The sequence below is a fragment of the Mus caroli genome, unplaced genomic scaffold (assembly GCF_978045245.1).
Source record: "Mus caroli unplaced genomic scaffold, Mus_caroli_1 scaffold_10, whole genome shotgun sequence".
Lineage (NCBI taxonomy): Eukaryota > Metazoa > Chordata > Mammalia > Rodentia > Muridae > Mus > Mus caroli.
Window position 1 is genome coordinate 82,397,165 of NW_028227265.1, and position 12,902 is coordinate 82,410,066.

At 46.8% G+C, this 12,902-nt stretch overlaps 1 protein-coding gene across 2 annotated transcripts in view; it reads left to right on the plus strand.

The window, feature by feature from the left end:
• Wwc2 (WW and C2 domain containing 2) overlaps nucleotides 1–12,902 on the plus strand; it is a 167,165-nt gene that overhangs the window by 107,042 nt on the left and 47,221 nt on the right. For both annotated transcript variants that reach the window (XM_021169475.3, XM_021169476.3), the window contains exons 6-9: nucleotides 3,726–3,855; nucleotides 7,070–7,216; nucleotides 8,415–8,488; nucleotides 11,731–11,973. In XM_021169475.3, coding sequence (XP_021025134.1) covers nucleotides 3,726–3,855; nucleotides 7,070–7,216; nucleotides 8,415–8,488; nucleotides 11,731–11,973 — 594 coding nt within the window. The remainder of the gene's footprint in view (nucleotides 1–3,725; nucleotides 3,856–7,069; nucleotides 7,217–8,414; nucleotides 8,489–11,730; nucleotides 11,974–12,902) is intronic.

Below are 12,902 nucleotides of genomic sequence, written 5' to 3' on the forward strand. Positions count from 1 at the left end.
TTAAAGCTCTGTGCCAGGAATCCAACTTACAAAAATACTTGGAAAAAAAAATCTATACACTTTGAAAAGGTCTGAACTTTTTCTTAATCATTGAAGATGAGCCAAAGAAAACCAGAGTGAGAAATTTAACTTTGTGTCCTGGACTACTGCCCGCCTTCTCAAGATTGTGCTGTAGGGCTGCCTGGATGGCCTAGACTAAAAAGGCTCTGAGCTCTCCCTGGGATTCTGTCCACCTTTCCATCAGTCCCAGAGACTATGTGGGGTCCAGCCTGATCTGTCACAGGGGAGTCAGGGCAGGTGAGGCTCTGCAAAGAAGCCTGCTGCTCTTAATTTGCCACATTCTTGGTTTTTTGCTTTCCAATTCTAAATGATGGTAGGCCACTGGGGTAGCATTAAGATGGGTCAGGTTAAAGGGAGGCAGAGGTAAGAAAAGGTGGCCAGTTCTGGAAGAGCCCACGCTATTCCCAGCCTATGGAAGCCCCTGCTTTTTCTCCCAGTCACGGGTCCACAGATATCTCCAGGAAGAGATAAGCCTATGGTTTCCATAGCCATATGACCGCAGAGAGCACGGAAGGTGTCCTCCAAGACACTCAGCTGCTTTCTTCGTCTGTCCTCTGCCTGGCCAGGTTCCCGTCCTTCCTGCAGCTTCCTCAGCAGGGTTAGCAGTGCCAGGCTAACACAGAAGCCGCCTCTCTGGAAAGGGCCGGGCTGTGTTCCTTTCGCCTATGAAATCCTAGTCTGCCTTCTACTCTTAGGGTATCTGCTGCGTTCCAAAGCACTGCCCCCACTCAGTGCAATCCAGATTCAGTACTTGTGTATCAGCATAAGCAGAGATTCGCAGGCAGGATACCAAACACACTTTAAAGAGTGTCACAAAATATTTAGCTATATGTTAGACATTTTTCAGACCCATGAAATTATGTCATGTCACCACCCTGTGTTAAAGGTTAGTCAAACTTGCTGTGTTTGTTGTGTCGATGTGACAGTAACACTCAGTTGTTTCAAGGCAGTGAGCTTACAAACACTTCACAGGAAGCTAAGGCACCTTTAAGACTTGGTCAGAAACATTCCATGGGGAAAAAGTGGACATTTGTGTAGAACTCTGGGCTTTCTTAGAATGAACCAAGAACAGAAAGATACAATATCTAAGGAAAAGAAAGCTTTTTCTCTTCTTCTGTTATCACCATACCTCTAAAATGCTGGGAAAGCTGGTAGGACCAGAGGGCAGACTTAAAAAACAAAACAAAACAAAAAACCTCACTGCTAATTCTATGTAAGAAGCTGTCTGTGTGTCTGTCTGTCTCTTTCCCTACCTACTTTTTCCTTAAGTGGCTGTGAAAGTGAATGTTGAGTGGAATCCCACTGCAGGTTTCTCTAACATTTCACTTCAGTGGGATTTGTTTGTTTGTTTCATCTGGAATTTTAATGTGATTTATCCTTGAGATTTCATGTACTTGGTACAACAGTTTTATGTTAGATGAACCAAATATCTTTATGCCTCTGTTTTTTCCATTTATGCCCTCAGATCTGACTGTGGCCTAAACAGTAGTGTGGCTTGTGCCTACGTGGACACCAGGACACCCTGCGCCACCTCCCTAAGTGGAAATGATGGCAACACTTAGCCAATCAAAAGCACACGTGGTCCCCATTTTCCAGAGAAAGCACACAAGTGAAAATCTCTTTCAGATATAAAGTAAACGGTTTACAGTTTAAAAAAAAAAAAAAGCTCCTTTTCATTCAAACATAGAAAAGTGAAATCATGGTACTTCATTTTAAAAGCAGAAGGTAGCTCAGCCTATGGCTCTATAACAAGAGCCAGCAAAAAAATGAGTGAGCCATCCAACCCCGTTCATGTTTTTATAGTGAGGTCAAGAAAGGGAGGAAAGCGGGGAGTAAGACCCGGAGAGAAAGGAAAAGAAAGCCACTAGAGATGGAAATGAGCATCGGAAGTGAGCAGAGGAGGGGGTGGAGGAAATGCTCCAATTGCAGAGCAAGACAGCAGAGAAATCGCCTTCAACAAGCAAACCTCAGAAATGTAAACTAGCAGTCAGCTCTAAGTGCACTCTGTATTCAAATGATGGATTATGTTTCTGAATTAAGGTGGGGGTGCTTTGCCTTCACACTCTGAGGATTCACAGGTAGGAAGGAATCACTCTGACTTTGGGCGTGCTTTCTGTTACATGTTCATGGTTTCAGAAAATCCCAGTTTGTCTCCAGTCTTTGTTTGCTTGCTTGTAGCTTATAAAGTGCCCTGCCTGTAAACGCCAAGACAACACTTGCAAACGGCATTTCTTTTGCTTAGTGAGCCTTTGCCTTGGACTAAGTTGGTATATAAAATTCCTGGAGGACCCAAAGATTACTTTGATAAATCCCTTCACAAATAAGTGAATATTCTAGACTTATGTTTATAGCATTCCTCAGCCAGGGTCCAAAAGTTTCAAGCAGCCACGCTATTGGCCAGTCTGTGTGGCTGAAGAGTCAAGTTGGCAGAAGCTTTCTGGCTTCAGTTCTTCATTCGGGAAAAGTGACAATGGGGTCACCAAGGCCCTGTGCCGACTCTGTGTATGTGTGTGTGTTTAATTCTGTGACTTTTTTGTCAGTACTTTATTATCAAATGACCTTATAATCAAGTTTATTTTGTTAGGCTTTTAGAGGCTTAATTGCTTGTTCAGTAGCAAACAATATTTACTGAATTAGTACTCAGGGAAATGTGTTATCTCCAGACTGTACTTGTCTGAGTTAACTCTGTTTGGCAAAGTGATTAATATGGCATTGGGTTTCACATGGAGAGTGCATATTAACTATAAAGTGGCCTAACCCAGATGGGCTGAGAGTCCGTTCCTTCCCATTCGGTGGCTGCCATTTCTCTGGAGGCTCTGTTGCTCAGTCCTAAAGCAGGTCTGAGGAGGCTGTGCCGAGCTGAAGGCTGACGGTGGGGCAGAGGCATTGGCTGTGAGGAACCCCAGGCAGGATCCTAACCGGAGACGAATGGATGCAGAACACCCAACATGTTCTTTAAAAGATGTAGCAAGTGGGGTTGAGCTCTTCAAAAGCGATTCTTCAGTCCTCCAGCCAGCAATCACAATGATGTAAAATAGGGACTTCCATGGGGACCTGGGACAGATTAACTCACTGAAGAGCCGTGTACGCAGTGCACACTGGCAAAGCAGCACGTCAGTCCTGTCCATCTGTCTTTCCTAAATTCAAACTCAGCCAGCAAGACATTCCACCTCAGTTCATGGATTTAATGGATACTTTTCATGTATTTGACAGAAATAAGAGACCATATAATCCAAATATTATAAGAGATTCACTAGTCCAAATAAGCATTTGTTGAGTACTTACTGCAGGCTCACGGTGCTGCCTGCGCTCCGCTTCGCCCTGCCCTGCTTGCCAGCAGTGTGGGGCTTCTGTTGCTACAGTGTTGCCCCTGCTGGCTTTCTTTCTTGGTATAGCGATAAGGCTGAGTGTGGTAACAACTGCATTCTGCTAGCATCAGGAGCAGCCCAAAATGTGTTATTGCTTGAAAGTGGTTAGGAAGGGATGAAGGTAGGATGTAGTGGATGGAGAAGTTGAACCCAAGGGCAAGGGAGAGCGCTCAATCTGTGTGGTGGTGTGTGAGAGCAATGATGTAAAGTCGTCTGCTCAGGAGGGCACCCCGCACCAGCGGCTCCTCTGTGCCTGTCTTGTTGAATTCTTTTCCCTGTCTCCTCCTCTCTTCATAGAATTGATGAGAAGATGTCCGGAGGCCAGAGTGGGTATGAACTTAATGAAGCCAAAGCCATCCTGACAGAACTGAAGTCTATCAGAAAGGCCATCAGCTCAGGAGAAAAAGAAAAGCAAGACCTGATGCAGGTATGGCGTGGGGCATCTGTGTCTGTCTACTGGGTCACGTGAGGAGCTCCCCACTCATGCCGCTGATCATGCCTGCTGGACGGTTACAGGCACTGAGGAACCCATGGAGAATGAGTTGGTTCCCAGCTTCTGCTGTCCTTTGTGAAGGCTCAGGTGTCCTTTCAGACTAAGTAGAGTGCGGGGAGCCTGAAGGAAGAGCTTGTGTCTTGCACCGCTCCTCCTAAGTGCATTAGAAACTTCTGGTGTGATCTAGACTTGGGTGCCCCTCACAGTGACCCCACCCAGGGTACATGGAAGTGTACTGTCATCACCAGTAGGTAATAGCTATGTCTCCTGGGTTGGGGGATATTGACCCAGGCACGGGACAACCATAGTCACTCCAGGAGCAGTGCTAGTTGATCCCCCGCCCTTGCTGCAGTTTCCAGCCTGCAGGTCTTACTCCTCAGATCATCCTCTGTGCAGAGGAAGACAGAGCAGCTGTGGGTGGTGAGCGCTCCAGCGCCTGTGCCTGGCAGAGCCACTGCTGTCCGTGTCTTAATGACCTTTCTCTCCCTTTCCAATTCCCTATTGTGAAAAACATGAAGAAGTTGGGAGTTCATCTTCATCTGGTCAGCTGTAGTCTGCATCTTTGAGTTGTGGTTGAGCCAGCAATGATTCTTGTGTTTGTAACACAACTTCTCCATTTAAATGTGGCGTTCAACTTCTGCGTGTTGCTTTCCAGTTGTTTGCTGCATAAGAAAAATACTCTTATATCCATGTGACTTTTCAGTTTTGGAATTTCACAATAACCTGCAAGAAGTGATCTGATGGAAAAGATAGTGGTGTCCAGGACAGATCCTTGGGAGCGTGACTAACCAGGTCCTTGCCGAGTGCCTCCCTCATACAGGGCCCTTAATCCTTACCAACACTGAGGGACATCGAGGCAGCACGGCCCTGGCTATAGTCCACGAACCACAGCATAGGAAACCTAATGAGTTACTCAAACCACAGAGCCGGGAAGCAGTGACAAGGAGGTATGAGCACAGGAAGCCTCAGTATGTGGTGTTTTATAAACAGGTAGATGACAACCATACACACATCTGTAGTGCATGCAGACGTTACTCAGATGTCATTGTTGTCCACAAGTGTCCTGCTGACTAAATTGGTCATTTCTGAAATGCATAGGGTAGTTGTGTCCCTGAACCTGGGCACAGTCATATGGAAGCCTGTAGTAGATCGAGTTAGGGCTGCCCTTGTTTCTCCTGAGTGCTTTGGTCTTGTCTCCGGGTCAGGTTGAATTCTTTTGGCTACTAAAGTACATAGAGTAATTAGCAGTTGCAGAGATCAGCAGTAGAGCCAGAAGAGAGATCAGATGTTGGCTGACTTCTAAACCTATTTGAGCACAATGGCAAATATTTTACATACAAATCCACTAACACAACTATGTACAGCTAAAGATAAACACACAGCCACTCAAAACCATTTCCACAGTAATATTCTCTTCATACTGGTAATATGCTCCAAGTTTATTTTCCAGTATCTTCTATTTCTTTGAAACATACTAGTCACAAGCTACCAAATGGATTAACTTGTGTCATCATCACAGCTAAGACGAAACAATTACTGATCATTTACATTTAAAAAGAAACAGAAAAGACTTGCCCACATTCACCAAAATGTCTCTTTGTTCTTTTCTGGTCTGTGTAATGTGATGTGTCTGGTTTTATCACATGCGTGTATGCGTGTATATGTAGTGTGTTTGTTCTTGTGAAAGGAGAAAATTAAATATTGGATCTTAGGTATTTTCCTCCTTTCCTCCCTTCCCGACCCTTCTTCCTTCCTTCCCTCTTTCAGCCTTATGTCCTTCTGAAGCCAAGCCTACTCTCCTTGGCATGCCTGAGCCTGCAAATGTTCATGTTGGGCCTCTTAACATCTGTGCTCCTAGGATGGAAATCCTAACCATCAGGTTAAATAGTGCCTTGTTAACAGTCATGGGTTTTTAGTTTTTGTTCTTAAACTTAATGCTACTTTAGGGCTTTTAAAAAGCAACTTGGATTAGATTTTCTTTCTAGTGCCTTGACTTGTGCATGCCCTCCCTCTAAAGTTAACCCCGTGTGTGGCGTGGCAGTCACCAAAGGCACACACACACTTGGATTACTCACCTTGCTATCAGCAGTCAGTCATCTCCACAGACGGGGCGTGCAGTCGGCATATAGATGGACTCAGATGAGGCTAGGCTACTCATTCACAACTGGGCTCCATTTCCTATTCTGTAAATGGAGTCATCTCTTGGGTCTTGTCTAGATAAAAAGTAGTATAACTGTAGCCCTTTCCAAATGGGAATGTCTTACTGTAGATCTAAAATGAGAGGTTACATTATAAACATTGAATGATGCCACGATTTCTATAATGTTGAGTAGTTCTGTATTAGTCTGTTCTCTGTTGTTGTAGCAAAACACCTGAAGCTAGCTACTTTATAAAGAAAAAAGGCTTGTTTAACCTACAGATTCGGAGACTGAGAGTCCAAGAATGCCTGGCCCCACTTCCTTTTCAGTCTTTTGTAAAATCCTCAAGTGGCTCGTGTTACAGTGAGCCTTGAAGAGATTGGTGGCCAGACAGGAAGCCGGAGCGGTTTAGAAACCAACCTTTGCTCTCTGTGCCGCTGTGCTCGGTTGGGAATGAATCGTGGTCTTTTCAGAGCTGTTCTCATATTGTACTGACTCCTTCTCTCCCAGGTGCTGCCACCTCTGAGCATCAGTCATCACATTGAGAGTGCATGGAATACATATGGACCATATGCAAACTATAGAGATCCCTAGTGAATAAGGGTCACTTAAGGAAGTGTTGAAAAATAAGAATCGAACATACTGTATTACATTCAAGGCCAAAGACTAGAGAGTGTTGGGCGGTTGAGTTCTGGCTGCTCTTGCAGAGGTCCGTCCACTTCCGGATCAGACGTCGTCTTGTGGCCTCCATGGGCACTTGCATATATGTGGTTCGTGCACACGTGCACAAAAATGCACATACAGTAAATAAAAACAAAGCTAGAGTCTAGCATCCACAGGAGAAGGGAGGCCATCTTCTGAATCAGCTCTCATATACTGCCAAAATCATGTGCTTGTGCAAAACTTAAAAAGTCACTGTTGTCATCAGGACGGCTGCTGCCATTCAGTGACACTGGAAATGGGCTGCCCGCTGCCTTTATACTTAGAAGGTGCTGTGTGCTTTTTGACAGAGTCTTGCTAAGCTGCAGGAGCGATTTCATTTGGATCAGAACATGGGCAGTTCCGAGCCGGATCTGAGATCTAGTCCTGTGAATTCTCATCTCTCTCTGTCCAGACAGACCCTTGACGCTGGGTCACAGACAAGCATTTCTGGAGATGTAAGTGGTCAGAGGGCATCGGCCGCCCCAGTGCTGTTGCCCCGAGGGAGGATGGGTGGAAGGGTGGAAGTGGGGGATAGGTTAGGCGGTGTGGGGCAGGTGGGTCGGGTGTTGGTAGTGATGGGGTGGGGGGGTGAGGTGGGGGATGGGGGATGGGCTAGGTGTAGGGCAGGCGGGTGGGGGTTGGTAGTGACGGGGCTGGGGCTCATGACTGGAGCAGGAGCTAGAGCATGCTCCACTCTGCAGATGCATGTTAGAAGTCACAGCCTTGTCTTTTCCTGTGAAAGTTCCGAGGGCATGTAGTTGCAGCTTTCTCTGACTGCATTTACAGGTAGATGCTACTGAAAAGCTAGAACTAAATCCACATTTAACTGGAGTCACTTCACATGAACACTAGGGCAATAAGAAGCAGAAAAGGTTAAAGCTAGCCAGGAGGGGCTGGAGAGTGGTGCAACCTGTAAGAGGTGTTTGTTCTGCCTGAGGCTCCCAGCACCCACGTCAGACAGCTCACCACCACCTCCGACTCCAGCCCCAGGGATCTAATACACACACACACACACATACACACACACACGGGGCATACAGGGTACACACAACCCTATGCATGGTGGGTTTGTCTTAAGACGTTGTTTTTATAAATTTGATGTTGATTAAGTATTCGTGAATTATCTCTGATGTTTGAGAAATATTTACTGTGACCTGGGTATCATCCCCCCCCCCCCACCTCCGTGAAAATTTATTTCCAAGTATTTCTGCCTTTTAGATGCGTGTGTGTGAGACATGAGGCAGGTGGCTGCAGGCTCTCTGTGTGAACATTAGCCCCTCACGTTCTTTAGTTTACATTTTTGTGTAGTTATGAGTTAAATAATGGAAATTTTGGTAAAGAAATCTGTTCTGTTTCATCAGTTTCATTGACCTATATACCCTTCATAAACTCTCAGATACCAGACACATTTACCTGATATTTTTGTCTTGCATTTATTTACACTGTGGGGAAGGTGGTGCTGCAGTCTTCACGGAGCAGACGAGCCTGAGTAGAAGCCTTTTGCCCCCTGAGGAACTGCTTTCTAACCGGGCCGGCCCCACTCCATAGCCATTTTCTCAAGCTTTTCAATTACTTGGGCCTCTTAGAAACAAAAGCAGTTTACGTCATTCCTTAACAGAGTTAACTGACTTTTTCTCCTTCTGTTTTTACTAGATTGGGGTTCGAAGCAGATCAAATTTAGCTGAAAAGGTCAGACTGAGTCTCCAATATGAAGAAGCCAAGAGAAGGTGAGGGATCAGAGCTGTCTCCTGTGGTTGGGAACTCTGAGGCTGGCCTGTTTTCCAGGATTAAGTTCTGCCCTGTGGTGACATGTGACAGATGTGTGACAGTCACTGCCTCCCATGCTCACCAACTCTCTTGCCCTTGGTGCTTTAACCTGTAAAGGTTGCTTCCAGCTTCCTCTTCCCTTCCTGCAGAGTTGGAGAATTTTATTGTGTTTTAAGACAGGACTTCTCTGTGTACCCCGATCACCCTGGAACTTGCTCTTTAGACCAGGGTGGCTTCAAACTCAGAGCCGCCTCTGCCTCCCACGCACTGGGATTAAAGGCGTGCGTCACTATGCCCAAATCAGGAGAATTTAAGGAGAAATGTGGGGATAAATGTTTCCCCTTCCGTCTGGGAGAAAAGTTTTTAGGTTGTACACTATTTCCAATTGGAAGGGGGATGGTTGGTTCGTCAGACTGAAACCCTGTGCAGTGGCCTGCGCTGTGCCTCTCCTGAGGACTTAGCTCTCAGAAGCTTTGCTCTGAAGGCTTCCTGCTGCCTCCTGGAGGGCGCTGCATTGTGTGTCTGTCCCCTCTGACAGGCTGGGGAAAGAGGAGGGAATCTCTACTGACCCTCATCAGCTCTTACAAACCCTCATGCTCCTATCTGGTTAATTCCTTGACTCTGCTAGGGTACCACAGGACCCTAACATAAGCAGGTGGATACTCAGAGTATTACAGACTATAGCACACCCCACTTGTTTCTGAGGTGGAGGCCAATCTGATATAATTGATTTTATTCTTCTTCTAAGAGCCTAAACATGGATTCATCTTGGGAGGCCTTAAGAACTACTACATCATCACACACACAGGAGAGTGAGGCCTCAATCCATTTCTCCTCTCGGAGTGCTGTGTCTTCTGCCATAAGTACCGTCACCTGTTCAGACACGTCCCTTGTCACTAGAGACAATGGACTTTTAAAGCAATTGACCATAGGTCTTAGAGGTTATCTGGCTCTCAGAGTGAGATGAATATTACTACAGTATTTGCCTCTGTGTCAGCAGAGTTTCAGAGAGTACTTGGGTCTTCAATGTACTGAACAGAAACCAGGCTTCGTTCCACACATGATTAACCACATGACCTTGAACAAGTCCCTCGGTCACTCTGAGTAGCATTTAACTCAGCGAACTTTAATGTCTCTTTAAACTTCCCCTGACAGATTTTAAATGTCTTGAGGGTAGGAAAGGTTTTTATATTAGGCTTTCTCCTTTCCAGGAATGGAACTGGGGGTGGGGGTGGGGGAGGGGAGGGTCTGTCTTCAGTAGGTTATGAGGGCTGAAGTTTGGTGTGGAGGCCCAGTGACTTGACTGCTATTCCTGTTCCTGGGTGGCATGTTCAAAGGTGCTCTCGCTGTGAGCAGTCCAACCCTCCAGTGGCCAGAAATCTTTGGTTGTGCCGTGGACAAAGTCCAAGCTTTATGCCTGGTTTTCTGAAGGCTAATGGCCATAACTCAAGGTGTCCCAAAGACAACAAGGTCAAGTCTTTGGGACACCTTGAGTGATCTCTAGAGTAACTGGATGTAACAGTCCTTACCTCCAGAACTTGGGTAACCTTTCCCTTCCTAGGTCCTGGAAGTCCCTGCACACTCTCCCCATCAGATCTGAGCACCCTTTTCAAAATATAGTCCAATGTCTGCCTACTTGTGTGCCCTTGAGTAAGTGACAGCTTTCTCCCTCTGCTGTGCTGTCACTCCCAGCTCAAATGGCTGCTTTGATCACATCCAACCTTAGGTCATTACTTCCCTGCCACTTGGCTGCACTGGTGTTATTTGGAATTGGTTTTAGGGTTACTGGTGATGCTGAGCGGAAGGGAACCCACAAGGGATTTTTGCTGTGTTGAACGCATTCCCTCCTTGGTTGTTAACAAGGGAGGCTCTGAGCTGCTCTTCCCTGAGCCCGAGTTCTCCCGCAGCTTTTGTTTTAGATGCTCAGTGAAGCTAATAATATTATGCTCATTTAGCAATTTGATGATTAATTTTCCAGTGCGTTGAGACAGTTGTTTATGGTTTCATGGTTAGGGCTGAAGAATAGCTGATGCTACATCTGTCGTAAGCAGACAGTGGGGGAGAGTCGTACACACTTGCCATGTACCATCTAGGACAGCTTTGTTGTCTTTAAAACCCACAGGAAGAGACTGACCGATGATGGCACATGGTGCGGCCCTACCACACAGCCTTGTCTCCAGGTGTTTTTCATAATAGTTCTTTCTTTTCTGTATAGTTTCTTCAAAATAGGAAGAACAAATCCCCTTTCTCTTTTTCATATGTGGTATATGCTGTCCAGTAGCCCAAGCAACCATCAGTGGTTTATGTAGGACTCTGATGTCAGTGTCGGTACCAGCCGTGGCCATAGGCCATCTGGATCTTGCCCCTTCTGGCCAAGGAGCCTCCAGCTTCCATCTTGTGGGAAGTCCTGATGGCTTCACATTGCTGCAGGGTGAGCCATCCATTCCAGAGCTCACCGCTTGTGCTGAGCTGGGAGTTCCATAACCTTGGCTGTTCACGACTGGACTCTAGACGCAGGGAAGCTGGGGGCCAGCAGAACTGTGGCACCAGGTGCTCTGCTGTGGCACTTTCCCTCATCTTCCTCTGGCCATTCCTCTCCACCCTGTGACTGCCACACCAGCCACCTTTGAGTCACTGGTTAAGGTCCATGAAGCCAAACAGCCAGCACAGGGGAGCATAGGTCAGAAGCCATAGACCCCGAGACGGGAGAGATTATTCAGTAATTAGTGCTCACCGGGGCCGTGGAGGGAGATTTCCCAGGGTGAGGCCTGAGGACAGGGAGGCTGGGAGACACCGTTAGCCTTGGGGATGTGGAGCCTTAATGAACTGATTCTGCTGTGAGTTGACCAAGGCTCCACCCTATCATGTCTTCCTTCTGTGATCTAATACTCCAGTGTCCACCCACTTCCTCTGGGAAGTGCGGTTTCTCTGGAAGAAGACTGATTTTCAGTAGCATTTTGGGGCACCCTAGCATGCAGTGTACTTCTCTGTGGAAGCTTGTGGGTACCCTCCCATCACGCCACACACCAGGGACGCCCGCCTGGTGCCCTCTGCTTTAGATGTATCTGTTCATCTGATGTGGAGTGTGTGTCACACTCTGCATCTCGGGGAATCCATAGATTGCAGTTGCACCCAGACAAGCCTAGGCTTGGCGTCTCCCTGCGTGGGATTCCTGAATGCTTGTGTCTTCTCTGACCTTTAGCATGGCTAACTTGAAAATTGAACTGTCAAAATTGGATGGTGAAGCCTGGCCTGGGGCCCTGGACATCGAGAAGGAGAAGTTGATGCTGATCAATGAGAAAGAAGAACTTCTGAAGGAGCTGCAGTTTATCACCCCGCAGAAGCGCTCACAGGAGGAGCTGGAGCGCCTGGAGGCTGAGCGCCAGCACCTGGAGGAGGAGCTGATGGCCACCCGCGGCTCGCCCAGCAGGGCTCTAACTGAGAGGTTTGTTTTCTTCTGGGAACAGGGTGACTTAGACCTGTGGTTATGCCTTACTGGTGACAGACCCCCAGGTTTGGGACTCTAAATAGCTTTTGTTGTTAGTAGACTCAGAAGCAATGCAAGAGAAATGTCTTTAGAGCAGTGAAGCGCACCCTCCTATGCTCCAAGTATCAGTTCCTCTGTGTCTGTTAGGAATGTGAAAAGCTCATGACAGATGTCTGAGGAACGTTGACATAAAATCAGGAATGCGGTGCACCATTGAGCGAGTCTGATAACAATAGCCATAAACTGCTGCTCTTTGTGAAGTCGACCTAGACTGTTGCAGAAGTGAGCCTTCCTGGTCTCTTTCTACACTCACAAGAAGTCATAAGTTTATTGCTTTTAATTTCACAAGGAAAGGAAAAGACCGCGTGCTCTCTTTGACATCTTAATCAGTCACAAGATGTCTCTTGCATGTGGCTTGTCAGTTGAAGCCTGCTTCTGAGGCAGAGGCAACCATTCTGAGCTGTTTTTCTCTTTCTGAGGGAGGGTGTGAGAGTTACTTATTCTAAACTATCCAGTCCGCCGGCAGGTGGGCAGGACTCGGCTGTCCCTTGTACCTGTGGCAGAGCCCTGAGCCCACACTGCTGCCGCTGTGCCAGGGTGCCTGTTTGGTGACAAACTGGCCCTTCAGATCAGTGCTCGTCACAGACAGCTCTGGAGGAGCAGTGTCTGCCCCGGAGCAAACCCACATGTGTCTCAAGAGACCTAGAGATACGTTCAAACATCCACCCAGAACCTTTCTGAATTCTTGGCCTCTTGCCTTTTAATTTCCATTTCTCAATAAATACCTAGATTTAAACGTCAAAGCATTTTGACAGCGTGGGAATAGTGGGGTGGGAGCAAAAAGGTGCCATAACTGATTGGGTCTTAACCAGTGAACAATTTGAATT